Source organism: Podarcis pityusensis (genome assembly GCF_964106645.2).
Source record: "Podarcis pityusensis genome assembly, chromosome: 8".
Lineage (NCBI taxonomy): Eukaryota > Metazoa > Chordata > Lepidosauria > Squamata > Lacertidae > Podarcis > Podarcis pityusensis.
Genome location: NC_138033.1, coordinates 63,905,072 through 63,929,932, shown reverse-complemented (window position 1 = coordinate 63,929,932; position 24,861 = coordinate 63,905,072). Strand labels below are relative to the sequence as shown.

Sequence of the window (24,861 nt, the reverse complement as noted above, 5' to 3'; positions counted from 1 at the left end):
GACTGGCCCAAAGTCCCCTTCATAATGTGTGACTGGGAATAACCCCATAATTATTGGTGGGCAAGGAAGGGGCCCTCTTATTTCAAAACCATTTCGGCAGGTGTTGGGAACCTGCAGCCCTCCAGATGTTGGACTCCCAATTCCTATCAGCCCTAGTCATCATGCCAATAGGCACGGCATCAGGGCCATCTGTCTTTATAAACAGAAAACGGGTATATTTTTTTCTACACACACCCCAATTCTAATAGCACAAATACACATCCTTAATTATCATACTGAGCATATGGGATGCATTTTGTGAAGGCTGCTTAATAAAATCCATAAGCGTTAAAGGCAAGGAAAATGTTTGCATCTAAGTGAGTGTTTCCTGGCCTTGCAATATAAGAGTAATGTCCTCCACCCCCGAATTAAACTTGGACACACATCAGGGATGACTATGTGAGTGGGGAGTCCAGCAGCATTTGGAGGTCCCTGTTTCAGAGAGTGAATTACCTTCTTGGAAGGAGGCCAGCCCACATCAGTGACTGCTACAGAGGTGCAACAGGTGAGCTCCTCTGAAGGTAATTCTGCTCTGTCTGGAGGGTTTGGATCATTTAAATACATTGTCCCAGAACAGCTGGGGGCTCTCTAGAGGTTTCTGAACTACAACTCCATGCACCCTGGCCAAGGGCTGTGTTTCCTTGGGCTGATGTGAGCTGTAGTTCAGCAACAGCAGGCGGGCCCCCACATCTGCTCAGGAGACATGGCAAGATTGCTAGGCCCCAGGAGAGGCTCACAGGAAATAAGCAAGGCCAAAACGGGGAATCCTGCAGAGAGACACAGTGGGCAATCCTATTCTGCACACAGGTACTTTAAGCCATACAGAAGAATTGCTGAATGAATGTTTTTCTCAGAATCCGAGGATGCCCCAACCTCTAGCGTGCTAGTGGATATGGCTGTATCTGCAGAACTGGCTTTTAAGGGTGTAGCTGAATAATAGGAGATGCTGGTTTTGCATAACAACATTTTATGCTTCTCAGTTGCATGGTAAAATAAGAACAAACCTGCAGTTCCAGGCAGGTGCAGAAAATCCACACACTTGGTAGTCATAGGAGGATTTTGCTTTTCTCAGAGAAGCCCAGACTCACTCTCTCGGTTTGGAGCTGTTTGAGAAGCCAGTGCCTGTCTAGACATTGATGTGGGAGGCACGGCTGAAAGAACACAGGCAATACTTGGCAGAAGCTGGAGGAATTAAGATTTCCACCGCTGCACCCTCCATTGTTTCTTAACAAGCCTGCACCTTCCTGGGCTCCGGAAGTGCCAACAACAAAGAAGCCCTGCAGAGTAACGCAAAATAAATCCTTCTGTTTTGCATAGTTTAGGGATTGCAGAATCAGGATTATCTTAGTGCAGAATATATATGGTTTTCTGAGCACACACCACACTGAAAAGAGTCTGCTATGCCATACATGAACATTTTTGTTCAGAAAGACTGCGAGTGCAGGTTCAGCACAGGAGAAGCTCTGTTTCCTGATCCGCCTCCTTGGCTGACTTGCGAGGTCCCGGCGGCTGCGGGGGACTCTCAGGTCGGCCTTTCTGCTTGCTCCTGTAATATTCTTTCGATTTCAGCAGGGGGTCCTCTGCGGCTGGGCTGAGAATCTGGCTTTCTGCTTTGGGCTCCGAGGTTCCTTCTCGTTCCTCAAGGCCGCTGCACAAATCAGGCCTCAGATAGAAGAGAAAAATAACAGTGGGTGGAAGGAATGGTCTAGGAAATCATAACAAGCCCTAGCTTTTCTATCACTAAATAAATGCCAAGCTTTTTTTAACTAAGTAAACTGCTGGAGGATAGCCCTATCTTAGGCTAGTAGCTCTGACAGCTTAATGGAACCTCTCTGTTCTTGCACAGTCTACCAGTTTCTGGGGAACCAGCTTGTAGAATTTGCAGAAGCATCTGGATGGATGTTACTGGGCATAGGATTCTGGACAAGGCAGCCTTTAGTCTGCCCAGCAAGGCTCATAAGAACTTTAGAAGAGTTTGCTAGAGTCTAGACCAGGCTTCCTCAAACTTGGCCCTCCAGATGTTTTGAAACTACAATTCCCATCATCCCTGACCACTGGTCCTGCTAGCTAGGGATCATGGGAGTTGTAGGCCAAAAAACATATGGAGGGCCGAGTTTGAGGAAGCCTGGTCTAGACCAATGGCCCATCTAGTCCAGCATCCTGTTCTCACAGTCGCCAACCAGGTGCCCCAGTGGGAATCCTGCAAGCGGAATCTGAATCTCTAGCAACGTATTCAGAAGCATCACTGCCTCCAACTGTGGAGGAAGAGCATGACCATCATGACTAGTAGCCCTTGATAGCCCTCTCCTCCATGAATTTGTCTCTTTAGCACTGAAGCATGAAACTACTAGTGCTTCCCTTTGAAACCAGCCTCTTAGATCAAGTATTTTCCCTCCCAAGCAAACACTGATGGCTGACTGACCAGGTCACTTAGTTAATCTGCATCCCCTGAGGAGTGGCCACTTGGAAAACAACCGACTGAATATTCACCTTTTTGCTCCTACGGTATTGTGGCATCAACGTAGAACCAAAATGCTTTGCTACCTGAAATGGATCAGATACCTGTGCTGGACGTCAGCAGCCTCTGGGCTCTCATCGTATATTTTCAGCAAGCTCTCTGGCTGGCCATTCCTCTCCTCCTTTGTGTCCTGTAACCTGAAGGGATATTTGGGTTGAGTTGGGGGCTTTGGCATGGGGGAAGCTGACTCAAGAGCTGTACCACAAATACCTACTGATTAAAGCCATCCACCTTGACAGGGTTGGAGCAAAAGAGATTTCTGGAGGACAGAGGGTCCCTCTTCCCTCAGAGTCACAAGGCTTGATCATCCCTCTGCCAGACTACATATTCCTTCAGCTATGGGTGTTTTATGAAGCACAATGAGGATTTACAGTTCAGGGGCCAAGTCATCTATTCCAACCACCCGCAATGCAGGTATCGCAGCTCAAGCACCCCTGGCAGATGGCCATCCAACCTCTGCTTTTAAAACTTCCAATGAAGGAGATTCCACCACCTTCCAAGGTTGTCCCTGTCCCTGCTGAATGGCTTCCTAATGTTTAGTCAAATTAATGTTTAATTCCTTGTCACTTGACTCTTATCGGTTCCAATCCTCCCCTCTGGAGATAAGGCAGCGGAGGTTTTTGAAGGCAAACTTGTGCAGGATCTGGGAGCGGAGCAGGAAAGCAGCAGTGGACCGGGCTCTCGGCTTCCTCACCTGGGCTCCAGCCGCTCCTTTACTTTGGCGATGGAGTGGACATAAGGGGCGATCTGCTTGGTGATGGTTGTCAGGTAGCTGTTCTCCTGCTTGAGCTGCAACAGATCATGGAGCTGTGCTGCACGAGAAGGAAGTCTGGCGTTAAGTCAGTCAAGCCCAAAGGATTGGCCCTTTCACACAATAAGCATAGGTACACAGAATCATAGAATTGTAGAGTTGGAAGGGACTCCCAAAGGGTCATGTAGACCAACCCCTTGCAGTGCAGGAATCACAGCTAAAGAATCTCTGGCAGATGGCCACCCAACCTCTGCTTAAAAGCCTAGAGTCCACCACCACCTGGGGGAGTCCGTTCCACTGTCAAATGGCTCTTGCTGTCAGAAAGTCCTTCCTGATGTTTATTTGGCACCTCCTTTGTTGTCACTAGAATCTATGGTTTGGGTCCTGTCCTCTGGGGCAGCAGAAAACAAGCTGGCTCCATCTTCCATGTGACAATCCTTCAGCTATTTGAAGATGGCTATCATATCTCCTCTCACTCTCCTGGCTAAACATGCCCAACTTTGTCAGCTGTTCCTCACAAGTTTTGGTTTCCAGACCCTTGATCGTCTTGGTTGCCCTCCTTTGCCCACCTTGCAGTTTGTAAATATGCTTCTTAAACTGGGAGGCCCAGAACTGGATGCAGGACTCCTGGTGTGGTCTGACCAAGGCAGAATAGAGCACTACTATTACTTCCCTTTATCTAGACGCTATACTTCTGTCAATGCGGCCTAGAATTGCATTAGCTTTTTTCCCCCTGCAGCTCCATCACACTGTTGACTCAAGTTAAGCTTGTGGTTCTCAATACATGAATTCAAAACCTTATGTGACATGGCTATGTTTCTAAATAAGAGGCATGGAGTCAAATCTTTTCTGAAAAGTGTACTTGGCCTTCTTACATGGAAGTTCTTTTCCCGTCCATAGATGTACAGAGTAAATCAATGGTTTGTATTTCAGAGAGGAGGAAACAATGGCACTCTTCACATGTGCAATGGCACACCTTCCTACATAAGGGCTATACAAGTCCTTATACCTACAGCAAGGTATAATACTGCAGCCCTACCAAGTCAAAAAGGTTACCGGCTACCACTGATTGGTGGGGTTTGATGGCTTCAGAGAAGTTCATACTGTGCTCACCTTCATAAATCTCTTGCTCATTTGCCACTCGCTGATAGGTTTCTTCCCAGGTCTGCAAAACACAAAGTCCGAGTTATCAGCACATGCTCCTCAAGCGGGGGGATTTTGTGCATGTGTGTGTATTGTGACTGCATAGTTGCTGCAGGACTCTGCAGCCTGAGAAAGTCAGCATACCTCTTCAAACACGCTCCGCATCATCTCCACAGAGGAATACTCTGAAGCAATCTGCACGTCCATCTGCAGCGACTTCTGCAGGATCTCGCTCATGATCTCCGTCTTGATGAGGGAATGGTGCCTGGTGAGGTCGCGGTGGAGCTCCTGCACCTGATCCTTCAAGTTCTGGATCTCTATTTGAAGGGCCTGCAGCAACACGGGGGGAAAGGAAGCAAGTTCAAAAGGCTCCAGTTGACGAGGCGGAAGGATCAGCAAGAGAAGGCAGAAAACTTCATTTTTGCCAAACCGGGGGTGGGGGGAGATTTATGACTTACTATTTTTTTATTTGTAAAAAATATTTCTCTACCACTATATCAGAAAAACATATATGAGATGTTTGCAACAATAGTAAACCTGAAAGCAAACATTAAACGCATAGAAAGCTAAAAACAAACATCAGCAACTGATGTTTGCTTTTAACTTTTTATGCTTTTAATGTTCGCTTTCATTCATACTAGTGAAGAGCGGTATACAAATTTAATTAATAATAATTGCGGAAGAATGCATTTGTAAGTGCCTGCATAGGCTTGGCGGAACAGAAAAGTTTTCAACGGGCATTTAAAAGTTGGCACAGAAGGTTGGCTTCTGAATCTAGTGACAGAATGTTCCACAGGTCAGGGTTGATGGCTCTAAAGGCTCGGTTCCTTGTTATGGTCAAAGGAGTCTTGCCAACTCGAGGAACAACCAACAATACTCTTGCAGATGATCTCAGTGATCAAGGGTTCAGGCATTCCCTGAAGCACCCTGGACCTAAGTTGTTCAGGGCTTTGTTAATTAACACAAGGACCTTGTACCTGGCCCAGTAGTAGATGGGCAGGCACAGCTGGTGCCCCATGTTCTCAGCCAGAAGCTCCCATCAGCAATCTGGCCACTGCATTCTGCAGCAGCTGAAGCTTCCAAACCAGACACAAAGGCAGCCCCATATAAAGCACATTGCAGTAATCCAGACTCGAGGTCACCAAAGCATGGACTATAGTGGTCAGGCTATAATGCTCCTGTCTTCTTATTTTGCATTCATGTGTGTGTGTGTGCGTGCGTGCGTGCAAAACCACACATTCATTGGCTGGGCCTGCTGATTCATCTTGACCTGCTCTGTTGCAAGGCTAAACAGCATCTCCAGTAGCAGTGCTGGCTTGCTCCCGCAGGTGCCCAGGACCACGCACCATCACCAGGGACAGAGCGAGAGCAGCCTTCCCCTTGCCCAGCCATCCTTACCCGATACATGTTCTCGTAGTTGCGGCAATGCTCGGTGAAGGGTGTCTCTCCACCTTCAGCCAGGAGCACCTTGGTGCTTATGTACCGGTGCATGGTGGGCTTCCGGACCAGGGAGCCTGCCAGGGACATCTTTTCGCAGGTAGAGGGGCAGCCGGACACGAGGAGGGTCTTGGAGCAGGGACCTCCGGACATCCTGGAGGAAGAAGAGGGAGCCAGCTGAAGAGAGGAGGAGTCCCTAAGCGAGAGGCTCTAGAAGGGAATGGCTTTGGATCTCAGCACTCATCATCAGGTGTGTGGGAACGAAGTGTGTTGGAAGATGTGGCAAGGCTGCTTCTGCAGCAGGTGTGTGTTATAAGGGAAAAAACAACCCTGTCCAGGTTGTGGAGATTGGGTGCACTCTTCCCACCTTGGATCAAAACTATGCTTCCAGGTGCCATAAGAAAGCTGCAGAGATAGCGCAGGATAGTGCGCACTCTGGAAATGATCGTATTGTATTGTATTGTATCATATTGTATCGTAAGGCCGTAAGAAGAGCCCTTTTTTTCAAGCCGATGGCCCATCTGGTCCAGCATCCTGTTCTCATAGTGGCCAACCAGGTGCTTGTAAGAAAACAGCAAGCAGGGCCCAAGCACAAGAGAACTTTCCCATCTTGTGGCTTCTAGCAACTGGTATTCAGAAGCATCACTGCCTCTGACCATGAAGTCAGAGCACAGCCATCATGGCTAGTAGCTATCGATAGCCCCCTCCTCCATGAATTTATCCAATCCTCTCTTACAGCCATCCAAGTTGGTGGCCATCACGGCCTCCTGTGGGAGGGAGTTCCACAGTTTAGCTCTGTGCTGTGAATTAGGACTTCCTTTTATCTGTCCTGCATCTTCTAACGTTCAGCTTCATTGGGGTGTCCACAAGTTCCTAAGATTATAAGAGAGAGAGGAAAACTTTCCTCCATTCAGTTCCTCCAGGCCACGTGTTATTTTATTAGCTTTGATTATGTAGCCTGTTGTGGGATGGATGGTCTGCACACGTGTCAGTTTTGGGCAGTAGCCACACGACGTCATTGTCAAAATCCCAGCCCAAATCCCACCACTACCACCAGTTAATCCAGAGTTATTTTTTCCAAGGAAAATCTGATGGGAGTTAAAAACAAAAGGAAGCTATTGCCGATGACCAAAGCTGGTTCCAGAAAGGGGTTTCATATAGCAAACAAGCCAGGCAGATATCACAAGCGGGTCACTGGCAAACAGTAATTTTTCCAAGAAAATGTAAATCTGGGTTAAGTGGGTAGAGTCAGTGAGCAATACAAACTGGCTTTTTGATGCCAACGGTGTTTTGAAACTTGGGAAAATGTGCATGCATCCCATAATAAAACACCACTGTGAAGCAACACCCTTTGCGGTATCTCAGCAGCCCCTTTGCAATATTGCAGTAATGGATTTGAAATTGTTGACCTTTTTTTTAAAAGAAAGGAAGACATGCAGTGATTTTTAAAGCTGTTTTTTAAATACGCAATGTATTTTGTGTATGTTTTTATTGGATTGCGAAATGGCTTTGATACACTGCACAGAGAGCAATCTATAAGTGAAATTAATCATTATGACATACATACTCAACACACACACACACACACACACACACACACAAACACACACACACCCCCTACCTGGAAGCGTCATGAGTCAAAGTCTGGTCCATCTACACCAGTAAAGGACTATCTGCCAATTAATTGTGATGTAACAAACCCTCCACCCACAACCAAATTAAAAAGAGCCCGGCTGCAGCCTGACAGTCCTTCCCACTGACTCATCCCGCAGCCAAGACAGATGCTCAGATCGCCACTTACGGATCAGAAGGTTCATCCAGACCGGCAGATGGAGACTCCCTGCAGATTCCGCTTGGCCTTTCCCCTCAGCCGGGCACTTGGCACTCCCAGTCCAATGCTCTCAGCCTCAGTTTCCCTTTGGAGGGAAAGGGGATCCTGAAGACCCCCGGCCCAACCCATCACTTTGCCCCCAGTGCTTTGGGAGAGGGCCGTCCCTGCCTGCACAGCAATCAGCTGCACCAGAGCAGAGGGGCCTGTGATGTCAATGGTCCTAAATATATCCAGTGCCAGGGAAATGTGCTTTGCAGAGTTCTCTGAAATTCTGATAAAAATAGGGATGGGCAAACTGCTAGCCAGGCAGGCTGGGATGTGTGCAAGGATCCACTGGGTTTGCCATCTGCTTCTCAAGTAGGTCGGGGCATGAAGGTGGTCAGGCAGACAAAGGCAACAGGCACGCTAGCTGAGCGCCAAAAGCAAGGCGCATCGGGGTGTTGCTGTTTTCTAGGGCTCTCAGCCATTCCAGACCCAAGTACTGTAGTTGTAATAGGATGTTTTGATACCTGGGGGAGGCTCCTCAGCTGACACCACTTGCCCCATTCCAGGAATCAGTGGTGGGTGGTGCTGTGGGTTAAACCACTGAGCCTAGGACTTGCCGATCAGAAGTTCGGCGGTTCAGAACCCCGCGATGGGGTGAGCTCCTGTTGCTCGGTCCCTGCTCCTGCCAACCTAGCAGTTCGAAAGCACGTCAAAGTGCAAGTAGATAAATAGGTAAAAATAGGTTAAAAAAAAGCTGGAAGGTAAAAATCGTTTCCGTGCGATGCTCTGGTTCAGCAGAAGCGGCTTAGTCCTGCTGGCCACATGAACCGGAAGCTGTACGCCAGCTCCCTCGGCCAGTAAAGGGAGATGAGCGCCGCAACCCCAGAGTCGGCCACGACTGGACCTAATGGTCAGGGGTCCCTTTACCTTTACTATGTTGCAGATAAGAACTTAAGGAAGAGCCCTGCTGGATGAGGACCATGGCCCATCTAGGGCCTGTTCTCACAGTCGCCAATCAGATGCCTGTAGGAAACCAGCAAGCAGGATCCGAACACAAGAGCAGCACTCTCCCCTCCTGGGGCTTCCAGCAACTTTTGTTCAGGGCAGAGCCCACCTGGCCAGTAGCCATCACTAGCCCATCTCCTCCATGAATTTGTTTGCCAAATCCTCTTGTAATGGTACCCAAGTTGGTGGCCACCACTGCCTCCAGTGGGAGAGAGTTCCATAGTTTAACTGCTGGAATTCCAAAATTCTTATCACTCAGGTAGACTGTTCCTGCCTGGAGGCTGCGGTATGGTGCAAACAGACTGTTGGCCGTGGCTGTCACACTAGTCTCCCGTTTCCTCCCTCCCAAACTAGCAGTCCTCAAATGCTTGTTTGCACAGCAAGGATCAGGACTCCAAATGCACGAACGCGCAAAGATGGAGGTCACTTATTTGCCTTCAGTTATGTTAACTGACCAAAACGTTTTCTTTCTTTTCTTCTTTTTTTAAGCTGACACAGGTGTAACTCTTTAAGTCTCTTGCAGCAGAAACAAGGCTGCAGTGAAGCGAACATGCTTATGGACTCCCTTCGATGAAAGCCACAATAAATGTATTAGCTTATCCCCACCCACCCCGCCTAAGAATATTCTTACTAAAAAGTTTGATTTTGCAGTGCAGCTGGTTGCAGAAGAGCTACACCAACTCCAAATGCATTCAGCAACGTTTGGAGATGCAATGTGTGTGCAAGGCAAGCAAATGAAATCGTTTGCCAGAACAGAAAGGATTATTTTCAAGCAAGTCTGCACTAGATGGGCAAATACGTCCATTTCAGTTTCTCTTAGTTTCTCGTCTTTCCAATCTTTTGGTTTTCTACATTTCCACATCAGTTTACTTAAAAAAAAAAAAGTCGTCAAAAAAATTCATCAGCACTTTGGTGCAAATTTCTCCTTATATGCGCATGCTTCTCTGCAATATTTGCAGAGCAGTTTCCCCTAATATAATGCATTTTTGCATGTTATTTTTACAAATATGTGCATTTTAATGCATACTTTTAATGTCTGCTAGAGAATGGCAAAATTCAAAGGAGGGCAAATTTTGAAGGTAGTATTGTTTCACAAAGTGAGAAGTCAGTAGGTAAATTTGCATCTAAATGCAAACAATCAATTTTCTGCCCCATCCCTGGAACCTCTTTGCTACAATTGCTGGAGCTAGTTTCCTTGCTCCACATCCTAAAGAAAGAAACAGTGTTCTTCGCTTTCCTATGTTCGATCGGGTGCCAGCTGCACTGGGACTCTCTGACACAACAGCCTCCCAACCAGCCAGCTTGGCTTTCTGGAACTGGCACTGCCAGCCCATCTGATCTGCTTGCTAATCAGGACAGCTCTTTTTGTCTCCAAGGGTGCCTGGTGCCCAGCTCAAAGGCAGGCAAGAGAAATTTGGGCTTCAAAATCTCTCCAACCCGTATTCAGCTTTGCATAATCCACCTTTGTTTTAAAATACTTCACTGCATTTCCCTCCTCACAGATCCCCCTTCCCCAACGTTGTGTCCTCCAGGAGTTTTAGACTACAACTCCCATCAGCCATTGCCTGTGTTTGCTGGCACTGGATGATGGGACTCGTAGTCCGAAACATCTGGGGAAGGTTGCCACAGATGAAGCAGGGCTCGGGAGCAGCTTACATGTTACTGTTGCTCATCCCAGGTCCGATGCCCGCTCCATTCACTACCACGGAGCGACGGGGCGCTAGAAGCAGCAAGGGCTCCAGGCAGTGGGCAAACTCAGCTCTGTATTCCGTGTTGATCTGGAAGGGAAACCAATTAAGACGGGTCGTCATTCTGAAAGCACCCAGAGTTGCAAGCCTTCTCCTGCACGTGGCTATAAGAGGACTCTCTGGACAGGACAATGTGTCAAGGTAAACATGAGGCCACCGTAGTCCATGCTCTGGCAGCTTCCAGATTGGATTACTGCAATGCATTCTACTTGGGGCTGCCCTTGAATTTGACTTGGAAACTTCAAGTGTTCCAAAATGCAGTGGTCGGGTTACTGGCTGAGGTTCTGTTTGGATCTCAATATAACCCCTGTTTTAAAACAACTGCACTGCTTGCCAGTTGGTTGCCAGGCCCAATTCAAGGTGCTCATGTTGGTATTTAAAGCTAAATGACTCAGAAATATCTCAGAGACATGTCTCCTTCCTTGCAATCCTTCTATAGTCTGCGTTTGGCAGAGGGGCCCTTTTGAGAGTTATTTTGCCCTCAGAGGCTTGTGGAAAGGGGGTGCAATCCAGGAGAGGGTCTTGTCTGTGAAGACACACCTTTGGTGTGTAGGCAGCCTCATCTTTGTCTCCCGCAAAACTCTGGAAAGCCTCAGGTACAGAACCTGGAGTTAAAGCAAACACCCAAATTTGGCTTTACAGGTGTGCCGTTAGACCTCATGGTGCAGACTATGTCTGGCTTGCCAGGTGGCCTTCCCATGAAGAGCTGATAGATGAAACAGGCATGACCCCAGAGGGAAAGGTGGGTGAACATTTGCTCAAATGCTCTCTGGGTGCCTGGAGTTGCTGGGTTGGCTCAGCAGGGAAGAGCAGAAACTTGTACCTTGCTCGTCTGGGAGGGCCTCAGTCGATGGGGCAGCTTGACGATTTTTTGCAGCCTCTCCATCAGTTGCTGAAAATGGAATTGAGGATGATTTGGTCAGTTCTATAAAATGCCGCCCTCCGTTGTGAAAGCAGTCCCTGCCCCGTGACTGTTTCTGGTCAAGAACAAGAACCACCTGGCCATCTGTCAGGGATTCTTTAGCTGTGATTTTTGCATTGCAGGAGGCTGGACTAGATGCGGCGCCTTCCAACTCTACAGTTCTATGATCTCCTTAGCTACTTCTTTCTTTCTAACTGCTCTCAAAACACCAGAGTCCTTGGCATAATCCCTGAGCCCCCAAACTCTGCTGTTGCTGTGTCTACACAGCTGAATTAAATGTACCTTCTTCTCCCCTGATCCCCAAGCTACCATTTTCTTCCTTGTCTTCCCTGTGTCAAAGTTTGGTTTGTAAACTCCTTGGGGCAGGGTCCTATCCTCTTTTTCTTGATGGAAGTACAAAGATTCATAACCACCAGGTGCTTCTGAGCATCTGCAGAGTGCTTTCCTTGCCCTGGAAACTCACAAGAAGGGCTTTGCACCTCATCTGAGTACCCACAGAGGCAGCTGTGATAAGGGGGTGTTATTTGAATTTGTGGGTGATGACTTACATAGCCTAAATCAAGGAATTCAGCCTTGTTTGCAGAGCTGAGGAAAGCAGAGCACGTCACCAGGTGGACCTGAAGAGGAGAGGAAAGGAAACATGACACCTGTGCAAATACCAAAACTATGAGTACTTGGAGCAGAGGCACCGAGAGGGCCTCTGAGCATGTGCCAAGGGCGTTTCTCTCACCACTGAGTAGGCTATATATGCCTCCTCCCCTCTGGGGTGGGGAGACAGGGCTCCCTCACCTTAGACTGCTTGGCTTCCATGAAGACCTAAATCTCACTCAATTTTGGTGTCAGTCCAACCACAACTTGCTATTCTATGTTTTATCTCATGAGACTTCCAAGTGCCTCCAAACTCTGGCAAAACTTGACATATAATTTTTGGAAACGAGGACGATGGTACCTTACCTGACCTTGAAGGTTAGGGTGCACTGTAAATAAAAATAATACAATGCAAATATAGAAAGTGGGATTCTCGTCTTCTCCTCTGCCATTCAGATTGGGTGTATGTTTACTCAAATTTGCACCCTCCCCACCTCAAGCTCGAGGAAGCACCCATCGTTTTATCCTCACAAGCACCCTGTGAGGTAAGCAGGGTTGAGATATGGTGACTGTGCCTGTTGAATTCTTGCCTGCCACATTACTGTTAAGGTGCAGAGAACCTTCCTTTTTTTTGGGGGGGGGGGAGAAATGGCCACCCTCCCGACTCAGGTGCTTTACCTGTAGGGTGGGCAGCAAAGATGCCAGGTGTGCCAGCTGTTCCTTGAAGGCTTTTTCCTTTTCTTCATACTGGCTGGAAATGACAAAAAAATAAAATAATGATCCTATTATAAGGCTGCTTATGCACAAAATGAGAGAGCTCCACAGTTGCAGAGGTGGGAACGAACCTGAAATGTGCTAGCCGATGATATTTAAAATGCATCTGAGGTAGCTAGAGAAACTTCCATACCGCTTAATAAAAGGTAAAGGGACCCCTGACCATTAGGTCCAGGGACCCCTGACCATTAGGTCCAGTCGTGACCGACTCTGGGGTTGCGGTGCTCATCTTGCTTTATTGGCCGAGGGAGCCGGCGTACAGCTTCCGGGTCATGTGGCCAGCATGACTAAGCCACTTCCGGAAAACCAGAGCAGCTCACAGAAACGTCGTTTACCTTCCCGCCGGAGCGGTATCTATTTATCTACTTGCACTTTGACGTGCTTTTGAACTGCTAGGTTGCGGGGATTCGAACCTCCGACCTTCTGATTGGTTGCGGGGATTCGAACCTCCGACCTTCTGATTGGCGAGCCCAGCACTTTCCAGGAAATCTCTTAAGAAGATAAGAACATAAGGCAAGCTTGCTGGATCAGGCCAATGGCCCATCTAATCCAGCATCCTCTTCTCACAGTGGCCAACGAGATGCCTATGGGAAGCCTGCAAACAGGACCTGAGCACTCTCCAGTTGTTGCTCCGCATTATCTGGTATTCAGAGGTAGACTCTCCCTGGGCATGGAGGTTCTGCTGTGGCAGCAAACCTACATAAAAAGAGCTCTGCTGGATCAAGCCAAAGGCTCATCAAGTCTAGCATCCTCTTCTCACAGAGGTCAACCTCCTGTGGGAGGAAGTTCCAAAGTTTAACTACGTGCTACATGAAGAAGTCCTTTCTTTTTATCTGTCCTGAATAAATCCTTCACAACACATGAGCAAGGTCTGTGTGGGCTGTTGTCGTCGTTACACTAAAGTTTTGTTTGGATAAGCCCCGAGACACTCCTGCTTCTTTTCTGCCAACGGGGGAAAAAAATCAGACAAGGAGTTTGAGCACGGGACCACTTTTACCTCTGAACTACTTTCAAAAGCATCTTCTTCCGCTCTGCCAATTTCTCCTGTGGGGGAGAGAGAGAAAGAGATGGACTGTTCCTCACGTCAAGCGATAGGCAGCCTCCCTCCCTCCACCACAACTGGGCTTCTAGGGGGTAGGTTGCTGCCTCAGAGAGCATCCCCTGCAGGCAGACTCAAGCACCAAGGCTGCAAGTGACCCTTCCCTGCCGCAATTCACCTGCATGCTGCTGAAGAGCGAGTTTATAGATGTCTCCTCCTCGTCCGCGCTGTTGCGGACCTCCTCGATCATAGCTTTGAGGAGCACTATCGCCTCCCTGGTGGATGTCTGGAGCTCTTTCACAGCCTGAGTCGCAGGGCAGAAAAGGCGAGTGTTGAAAACTGCAGGCGTTATCAGTAGGAGAGCAGAGCTGACCCCACGGAAAGGGCAAGATTAAGAATCATAGAATTGCAGCATTGGAAAAGATTTCAAGGATCATCTAGTCCAACTCCCTGCAATGCAGGAATCACAGCTCAAGAATCCCTGACAATAGCTGCTCAACCTCTGCTTAAATATCTCCAATGAAGGAGAGTCCACCGCCTTCTGACGGTCAAATGGCTCTTCCTGTCAGAATATCCTGTCATTTGAATCCATTGGTTTGGGTCCTACCAGCTCCCATCAGCCCCAGCTAGCACAGAGGGTGGGAGTTGTAGCCCAAAGCATCTGGGGGCACCAGGTTGGCAAAGGCTGATTCTACCCCCCTTCCCCTTTTAAAAACAACTTACATAAAAGGCTCCTAGATGTACATTCTGTTATTCAGAGCTCCTTCACCCAAATCCCAACCCGGAGCCCATTCGCAAAACAGAATAATGATAATGATAATAATAATAATAATGATAATAATAATAATAATAAATAATAAGGTATAAATAATAAATAAAATAATAATAATAATAATAATAATAATAAATTGTTATTATTATTATAATTCTATTATATTATAGAATTATATTATAGAATATAGAATTATATTATAATTCTATTATAAATTTATTATTATTATTTATACCCTGCCCATCTAGCTGAGTTTCCCCAGCCACTCTGGGTGGCTCCCAATCAAATGTTAAAAACAGTACAGCATTAAATATTAAAAACTTCCCTAAAGATGGCTTAAGTGTCCTAGCCAGGAAAACCAGTCACACAACTGTATCAGTTCCCAAATCCACAGCCTTCCAGAAATGATGGACCACGATTCCCATCAGTCCCAACAAACACAGTGGGGTTGATGGGAGTTGTAATCTAAATCATCAGGTGAAGGCTGCAATCACCAATTGGCTCAAAAAACAGGGAGGTTGGGCCTGCTCCAAGATGTTCTGGGAATAACCGTGACCAGATGTTTCTGCCTAGGTTGCATCCAGATAAAGCGTCTCCCAGCCACAGCCCCCCCGCAGTGAAACCTTTTCAATTTTTATACCCACCATCACGGCCTGGTCTAACTTCTCACAGCCCTGCATATACGCAGTCTCAATATCGATGCAATGCGCTCGACTCTCCCTGGAGGAGGAAAGACCAGAGAAGGAGGTATCAGAGGGGAAGCGCTGTGGGTCAGCGGCGGAGTATTTTGTTTTGCATGCAGAAGGCCCTGGGTTCATTCCCCAGCTCCAGGAAGGTCTGGATATGTCCCCAGTCTGTATTCTTGGACAGCTGCTACCGGTCAATGTCGACAACACTGAGCTAAATGGACCAAAATTCTGACTTGCTATTTAAGGAAGCTTCCGATATTAAGGAATATTAAGTCTTTGTCATCCACAACATGACCGCTTTCTTTCTTTCTTTTAAAAAAGGGTATCCTGTGGCAAGGAGTTCCACTGGCTCATTATGCACGTTATATAAATGTAGCAATGCTTCCTTTGCAGATGTGTGTGTGTCAAACCCATCAGGGTTCAGCGGGCATCTCTTAAGCTTTCATCTTTGGACGTTGTTGTTTTTTAATAAAAAATCATAATATTCATTTATCAATTCCATTATCTCAGTTTGTTTTTTCCGAAATGCTTTTTCTCCCCCCTTTTTTTTACTTTGCCTTAAAACAAAACCAACCCAACAACATTAAGCGTGCTTCCAGATGACCTGTTCATTGTGCATTCATCCTGATATGTTTGCAGGGAGGTTCCATGATCTTGTGTCAAAGGTAGTTCTTATCCCACCCTTCCCATTTTCCTATTGCTTACCAGAAAAAAAATCACAGTCTCTTGGGGAAGTGGGTTGGTTACACAAGTGCTCCTGATCAACTATAGCTGTGCAGCCTGAATTTGCCAGTATGTGAATGAACTGCACTCCCCAGAAAGTAGCAACAAAAGTCTGGAGGCAGCCTTAAGAAGATATTTCCTGGGTTTTCCATTCTCTCAGGCTATTGTACCACCTGTTTTGCATCCTCTGATGCCTGGAATACCCTCCTAGATCCTGAATGTGGTGCCATTTCCCTCTTTTCACTTCTTCAACACCCCCACCCTGGTCCATGAAGTCTTCAACTTCTCCCCAGATGCACTGAAATTTAAATCTGCATTACAGCATATTTTGTCATTTACTGCTTTGTCCTTTCTCTGTTCTCTCCCTGCTATCAGTCTTTAGACCAAACTTTGGCAGCCTGGCTTAGGCTGATGGGAATTGCAGTTCAAAATATCTGGATGACCCCTCTAGATGCTAAGCAGGGATCTCTCTTCCTGTTTCCTGCAAAAAGCCATGCCCATCGATAGCTCGTGATGTAGATATGAAATAACAGCAACTCACACGGGCATGTCCCGAAAGCAGTTGATACAGAGCATGGACTTTTTCTCTGTTGAGAACATGATGTAGAGTTCCTCGTGAAGTGCTGAAAGAGACACAGGTGTCACTTTTAAGCTTGAAATAATAAAAAAGAAATAGACAAAAAAGAAAAAACCTCCACCATCTTCTGAGGGAGTACATTCTACTATCAAACAGCCCTATTGAACCACCTCCTAGTGGTGTAGCAATAAAACTGCTGGCATGCTTGTGAAGCTAAGCAGGATCTGGTGTGGTTTCAAATTGGATGGAAGACCACCAGTTACAATTAATGGAAGTTGAGCTAATAAATAACTCTCAGGGTCCCTTCCAGCTGGACAATTCTTTAATTCTATGACATGCCCTGTAAATAGAAACAGCTTTATCGAAAAGTTCTTAATGTTTATTCAGAATATCCTTCCCTGTAATTTGAATCAATTTGTTGATTCAACAAATTGATTTTGAAGAAGCAGCAGAAAACAAGCTTGCTCCATCTTCCATGTAATGGACCTTAGATATTTGAAGAAAAAACTACCCTATCCCCTCTCAGTCTTCCCTTGGCTAAGCAAACCCAACTCCCTCGATCGTTTCTCCTAAAATTTGGTTTCCAGTGAGTTAAGGAAGGCTATGGGAAAGACACTTACAACATTTCTTGTGGATGTCTTTGATACGCTTGGTCAGGGAGACGATCTCGTGGCGGGAGAACATTCTGGCTTTGTGGGTCTCCTCGCGGCACTTGGAGCAGAGAGGCTGGTGGCATGTATTGCAAAAATACATGGCGTCCAAGTCCTGGGGGAGGTGGGAGATTAGAGGGCAAAGCTCTGGTTGGCATGCCTGGTCCACCACCACACACTGGCAGAACATTTTATTCAGTGGCAACAGTGGGTGCCCCAGGATGTGCAGTGCAGCATAGATTGCAACACAGAGGCAATTTTTAAAACAGCAGTTTGATAGTTTTTGACTGCTTTTCCTGAAAAGGCTGGAGAAATTCCATTTGAGCCTAACTAACTTGCACGGGTGGCACTGTGGGTTAAACCGCTGAGCCTAGGACTTGCCGATCAGAAGGTTGGCGGTTCGAATCCCTGCGACGGGGTGAGCTCCCGTCGCTCGGTCCCAACTCCTGCCAACATAGCAGTTTGAAAGCACGTCAAAGTGCAAGTAGATAAATAGGTACCGCTCTGGCGGGAAGGTAAACAGTGTTTCCGTGAGCTGCTCTGGTTCGCCAGAAGCAGCTTAGTCATGCTGGCCACATGACCCGGAAGCTGTACGCCGGCTCCCTCAGCCAATAAAGAGAGATGAGCACTGCAACCCCAGAGTTGTCCGCCACTGGACCTAATGGTCAGGGGTCCCTTCACCTTTACTTAACTTGTACTTTTGGACAAAAACACAGCTCTCCTTTCAAATTCCCACTTCTTTGAATTTCACAAAGCAGTTCTCCAGCCAAGAAGCAAGTACAGAAATACGTGGACTAGGGGAAAGTGTGCATTAAAACATACCCTCCAAGATGCCGCAGAGGAAAATCTGGATGTGTGTCTTTTGGGGCCACGCTCTCATGGAAGCCAAAATGGGGCATCCCAGGATCCAATCAGAAGCCAGGATGGCTTCTGTAATTCCGGGATGTCCTGCTTAGTAGGACGGTTGAAGGGTATGTTAAAAATGCATATATTAAGTGAGATTAATATACAAAAATGCATTATATTTGGGAGAATGGCCTTGCAAAAAACGTGTATAGTATGCAGAATTGCTTACAGGCAGGTGTAGCATCAGAAGAAATGCACACTAAAAAGCTGATGAATTTTCAGGATATTTTTTTCCCCTTTTTTAAAAAAAATTGCACACTGGTGTGGAAATGTGGAGGACTAAACAAAGACTGGACAAAACTAGAAATGGAAACAAAATGAAACGGGCAGATTTGTAGTGGTTAAGAGTGGTAGACTCGTAATCTGGGGGACCGGGTTCGCTTCCCCACTCCTCCACATGCAGCTGCTGGGTGACCTTGGGCCAGTCACACTTCTCTGAAGTCTCTCAGCCCCACTCACCTCACAGAGTGTTTGTTGTGGGGGAGGAAGGGAAAGGAGAATGTTAGCCGCTTTGAGACTCCTTCGGGTAGTGATAAAGCGGGATATCAAATCCAAACTCTTCATTCCTAGTTCTGGCTGAATCCCACACACTGCTCTTGACCTTCAAAGGCCTTCTTTGCCGCCCTCTCTGCTTACCTGCTTTGTACTCTGCAGGTCACAATTTGCACACTGGACTTCCTCCTCACAATCCCCAGAGCTGTCCACCAGGAACTTCAGGAGTCGGTCTTCTGGAGGGAGGCCATTCCCCCTGACAATGGACTGGTGGCTGCAGAAGGAAGACACAGGGAGAAAGCTGAAGCCCTGGGAAGGACAATGTCAAAATAATACAGGAAGACTCATGCAAGGATGTTGAGATATGGTGCTTTATTGTCCTGGGCAGTTTCTGCAACACAGAATCACAGAACTGTAAAGTTGGAAGGGATTCCAAGGGTCATCTATTCCAACCCACCGCAACGCAGGAATCACAGCTAAAAATGACAGAATAATGCTGCATTCGTGGTGGATTTATTCTGCTCTGCGGTGCTTCCCAGTGCTACCGCATTACTGCCACCCAGAGGGAGGCAAAGAAGCAAAACCCCCAGAATATTTGTTGTATTTAACATTATAGGACTTTAGCAGGAAGTTACGGGTCATGCACTGATTGGAAATGAAGCAGCGTGACTGTCCCAAAAATATATGCACGTATTGATCACATAGGACTGTTCCAAAAGCATTCTGAGAGTAACTCGTCACAAATGCACAAGAAGAAGGGACCTTTGGATGAGCCCTCAGAGCTAAATGGGTGGAAATAATCCCCATGGAACACAATGAAACTTGCTTCTCAGCAAACAGGTATAAGATCGATTTCCTTATGGACAGGAAAACCAGGTGTGTAAATGAACAAGCTTTAACTATTTTTATTTTATTTAGATTTTATTTTTACTTATTTCATAACATGTAGACATGGCTTGATTGTTTAAAAACCCCTTGGAGTGTTTTACAAAAAGATAATGGGTGGGTTGCATTTGTCTCCCCCACCTGCTGCACGCCTTTGCCTGATTTGGCCAAGGCGCCCTTTCTCTCTCTCTCTCTCTCTCTCTCTCTCTCTTTCTCTTTCCCCCCTTCCTGCTGCCGAACTGCATTCCACTGGAGCTAAAAGGGGAGACATTCAGCTCAGCAGCTGTTCACACCTGAAGCTCATTGTGTGATGGGAGGCTTCATGTTTCAGAGGCGCAGAGGCGAGAGAAGTGTGGATTTGCACCCTGGTTTCCAGTGGGGGGGGGGAGGCAGGGGGAAAACAGACAAACTGACACTGCTCACCCCCAAAGCGGGAAAATGGGGCTCTTCCTAAAGTTGAAGAGAACTCTAATAACCCCCTCCTATTTCCCAGTTTCTGTCCCTGGCAGTTAATCACAAAGCCTCGGATTCCTTTGGCAGCTATAGTCAAACCTGATATGGGTGTCTTACAACTGAAGACAAAGGCCAGGCATTAGCCTGGTCACGGCTTCCCTTTTTAGGAAGTCAATGCCTCATTCCTCTTCCGCTAATTCCCAAACTCTATTCCTGGCTCACACTAGCGAGAGATTTACTAGGGCCCCTCCACAAGATATGTTTATTCAGCCAGTGTTCTGGTTTGCTTGTGCAAAGTTGGCACGGAGGTTGGTTGATGTTTATTGAACACCCGTTCTGATTTATTTGCCGGGAGATGACACAGGGAACATTTGTCCGGCGTGCATTTGCTTGTGGCGTATTCATACATCCCCCCCCCCCCGTTGATCATTTGTTCATCCCACACTTTTCAGCTGCTTTCCAAACCACAAGGAAGTTTGATGCTTTTTTAAAGGGTGATTTGTTGCCCCAGGGTTACAAAACCCTAAAGTTCTAACACAGTACTGCAAAGCTGTACATGTCTCGGTTTTGCCCTTGTAGAACTCAACAGAGAAGAGGATAGGGACAAAAGGTACATACCGGGGTCAGCAACCTTTTTCAGCCATGGGCCGGTCCACCGTCCCTCAGACCCTGTGGGGGGCCAGACTATATTGGGGGGGGGGGATGAATGAATTCCTATGCCCCACAAATAACCCAGAGATGCATTTTAAATAAAAGGGCACATTCTACTCATGTAAAAACACACTGACTCCCAGACCATCTGTGATTGGGCCGCATCTGGCCCATGGCCCTTAGGTTGCTTACCCCTGGTACATACAATGAGCTACTCTACCTGTCACTGGGCTCAACTTCTTCCTGTCTTTGGTTATTGCGCCACCTACTGTTGGACTCCTTGCTTTCTGCCCTACCAGTCCCAGTGAGCATTCAGCACGACAGTACCAATGTCACTACATAACATAATACTGTACTATGCAACATAAACATCAAGGTAATTGTAGAAATGCAATTGCAATAATAAGAAATGTGTAATAAAACAGATTTTCACAGCAGCATAAAACGAGAGAATTAGCAGCAGGTTTCTAAAATACAGACAACGCAGAGCAGTAGATGCAACGGCCGGCTTGCTCACTGGGTCTCTTCTTGGCAAGCAAGCAAGGAGGAGGAGAGCAGCTGGTGATGATAGGGGTGAGGAGGAGGCAGACACACAAATGGAGGGGGTGCTCTAGAGGGGTCTTCCCAGGGGCCCTACAAAACCTGCAGGCTGTGCCCATCTTGCATGTCTCTCCCAAAGATGCCCATATCCTGCTGCTTGGATGGATATCTGTAGTATCCGGATGGAAACTGGTTGGAAGGAGGCAAGGTCAGAGCAATGAATCATGCAGAGATGCAGTGGGCAGCCTCCTCTGTGGATAGAACCTTTGGGCTCACAGCACACCAACCTTTACTTATTTAATGCATTTCTCAAATTACTGTACAAGCATTTCTTGCAGCACACAAAGGGCTCCAAACTGGCACCAGGCTAGTGCAGAAGTACAATAACTCATCAGTAAAAAGGGCTGCTTATACCATCGCTCAAATATCTCTGGACTGTAGGGGAGCAAGATGGTCGTTCCTTACCCACAAAGAGGGCATGTCAGGCGGCTCTCAATGGCGCGGCCCCGCAGGCAGCTGGCGCAGAAGTTGTGGTAGCAGTCGAGGAGGCAGGGGTGTTCGTACTGCTCGTGGCAGAGGAAGCACACCAGCGGGTGGCAGTTGGCGTTGTCCAGGTCGCAGAGGTTCTCCAAGGGGGAGAAAATCCCACCAGACATCTGGAAGGGTAGCGGCAAGAGAGGAGAAGGTTACTGGAGGGGCTAGAGGGGTGACTGGCCACAGAACAAGAAGGAGCCCTTTTGAATTGCACAGGCAAAGAGTCCTGTGGAAGCAGAAAGGCGAAGAGCTCTGTGTGAGCTCAAAGCCTACACATCCCTTTTGCGAATTCAACATTGGCCTGTCAAGGTTATTACAGAATCTCCCAAACATCTGAATGAAGTTAGTCTAACCCCCTGCAATGCAGTAATCACAGCTAAAGAAACCCTGACAGATGGCCACACACCTCTGCTTAAAAATTTACAGTGGAGGGGAGTCTACTGCCTTCTGAAGCAGTCTGTTCCATGGCTGAACAGCTTTTACCACCAGAAAATCCTTCCTAATGTTTACCTGGGATCTTCTTTCTTGTAAGTTGAATCCATTGGTCTGGGTCCTAGCCCCTGGAGCAATTGATAGTCAAGGTGAGTTTTATTTCCGAATGGGAGGCCCACTCTTAACTTCTCTGCTTTTAGGGTGTGTGGTTTTAACACTTGCATGCCCTCAGAGGAGCCCATCCTTAGTGTTTGTGCCAGAGGCATTGATTTGGGATCCACCCAGGTTCAAAAGAAGCAATCCCAGAGCAGCGGCTCATGCAGAGATATGGCAGGCAGCATCCTGTGCTGCTAGGGTGCTTTGGGCTAAGAGGTGCTTTTAACAATTTCATTTTTTCTCACAACACATTATGTGTTTTCTTGCAGCACACCACTGTCTATTGACACTTAACTGTTAAAATATTGTACTCTCTAAGACCAGTAGGGACTGTGTGTATTTATAGCAAGTTACGTACACATTTATAAGGATCACAAGTGTGTGTAAAGGCTAAAATCAGTGACTTTCTATTGCTTGCTTCTGGCTAGAGGAAATGAGGTAGCAATTGAGACATATTTCCACTCTAGTAATCAAAGAGTAATTTAAAAGAAAAAACTATTTATGCACATTGCTATCCCACACCAAACAGAATCCAAAGTCCTTCCAGCTTTCCCATTTTTGATCACTGAAAACTTTAAAAGGTTGGGGAACCAGAAATCATATTTTAATTTCTGAAGAAAATATACTGAAAGGTGTTTGTGGTTTTGGTATACCGTACTTTGTCAAGTTCATCTTTTGGTTGCAACAGCTTCATTGGCTTTACAGTGACCTCTGCTGGCAGAACCCAGAAATACAGTGGAATTGATACCAGCATGCCTGGTTGAATCTCAAGATTTTCTCCTCCACAGGGACAGAGAACAAAAGTGTGCAAACAATGTGTGAAAAGTTTGCTTCTGTCCAGTTGCAAGTACACGTTTGGGGAGCCAGGATGTGCTGTGGCTTCCATGTATAAATAGAGGCAATATTGACACTTGTGTGCAGTTTTCACACATTACAGTACATACGTGTTCATTCCCCCCACCCCGCCACCACCCATGTAAGGAAAACACAACCATGATCTGCTTTGCCTTAAGCTTTACAATTAATATGGATTAATGGGCTGCAAAGACCAGTGAAGGACGAACGGACAGCGAAAGGGTAATATTTCAAGAGTGGATGCTAATCCCTTCGTTTCATTCTGAAACAGCTGTTTTGGGGAAAAGTCTTGAGGGCTTTGTGGATAGTGATTCATCATGTTCTGGGTGCATGCTATTAAGCAAATTGAAAATACCAGACCTCTTCCTTTCCTACTAGGTCAGTTGTTCCCCAACTGCGTAGCAGAATGGCAACTTCACACTGAGTAATAAATAGATCTAAGGGAAACCCTGTCAGCCATTGAGCCTGTAGGAGTCCTTCCTACCTAGAATTTTTGTAAGTTTGGAGAATTCCATCCAGGAATTTAGCCATGCACCAAAATTAATGGACACACATTAGTCTGAGGAGGACTAACATTGGCGACAGCCCTATGAATTTAGGCCTGCATCAGTTGAGTGGGCGTCATAATTACAATTATAAATTATCTCACCTCTGCCATGCTGTTCTTTTGGGTGGAGGGCAGAAACATCTTACCTTTTCTGGATTTCCTTCAGTCTTCTCCACTTTGCCCACTTCTGCAGTGATCGATTTGCTGCCTCCACTTGTTTCAGTTCAAAATTGCTGTAGCTTTCAGCCGACCAGTGTATAAGACAAATTACCACCTGTTTAGAATTGTAGTAACTTGAGGAAAATCGTGCCTTCCTGGACAATAATTTCTGCTGAGACAATGGCAAAATAGTCCTCCTTCTGAAAGATAGCAGGCAAATTTCAGGTGTGCACCCATGGCGTTAGAACAAATACGGACTTCATAAATTCTTCTGCAGAAGCTCAGTAAGTACGGGTACTTTGGAGAAGACGGCGTGTCAAATTTGAAGAGGCAAAAAGTTCATCGGCTCTTGTATCCCATTTCCTGGGAAGTGCTAGAAAACCGTCTGCTCCCCCAGCTCCCTTGGGATTGTTGCTCAGGGAAGGCAGGATAACGAAGAGGCAAGCGCAAATGTCTATCGACTGACGGTCTGCTTCCCTTCTCCAGCACGTCAGAATCTTTTCTCTCTCATTCACCGCCGCTGTCAAGGTTCATTCAAGGTCAGATCAAGTGCCCATGTGATGGAAACAAAGCAAACTCCCTCCGTGTTTCAGAGGCCACGAGGATTAGCAAGCTGAATGGCCATTTCAAAGGAGTAAGACAGGTAGACACTATGCACAGTCACTGGTTATGGGTAGATCAGCCTTCTCCAAGCAGGTGCCCTCCAGACATAGCTGTCAACTTTCAGTTTTGAAAATAAGGGATCAGCAGCCTCACCTGTCCTGGGGACAGTCTACGGGATATCTAACAATCCAGGATAGCAGCGGGAAGCAGCGGGAAACGGCGCTGGAATAAGGGAATTTCCCGCAAAAAAAAAGAGGAAAGGTTGACAGCTATGCCTCCAGATTCTGAACTACAACTCCCATCAGTGCCACTGGTGCTGTTGGGAGTTGTAGTTCGACGTCTGGAAGGCACCAGGTTGGCGAAGGCTTACAATAGATGTTTCTTTATTCCAGTCTTCAGTCCATGACATCTACACATACCCATTGGCAATATTTCCACATCAATTTCCAACCCACCC

General features: G+C 46.8%; 1 protein-coding gene across 1 annotated transcript; it reads right to left on the bottom strand.

The window, feature by feature from the left end:
* Positions 1-989: 989 nt before the first annotated feature.
* Positions 990-24,434, bottom strand: RNF207 (ring finger protein 207). Its single transcript, XM_081017160.1, has 18 exons — positions 23,789-24,434; positions 21,584-21,774; positions 18,734-18,863; positions 17,162-17,306; positions 16,506-16,587; positions 15,197-15,272; positions 13,959-14,084; positions 13,739-13,785; positions 12,646-12,718; positions 11,928-11,996; positions 11,281-11,349; positions 10,366-10,487; positions 5,850-6,042; positions 4,596-4,781; positions 4,422-4,473; positions 3,252-3,369; positions 2,602-2,694; positions 990-1,702 (listed from the first exon to the last, which is right to left on the bottom strand). The coding sequence occupies exons 2-18, from the start codon at positions 21,772-21,774 to the stop codon at positions 1,486-1,488; spliced, it is 1,989 nt and encodes a 662-aa protein (XP_080873286.1). The 5' UTR covers positions 23,789-24,434; the 3' UTR covers positions 990-1,485.
* Between the last annotated feature and the right edge of the window lie 427 nt (positions 24,435-24,861).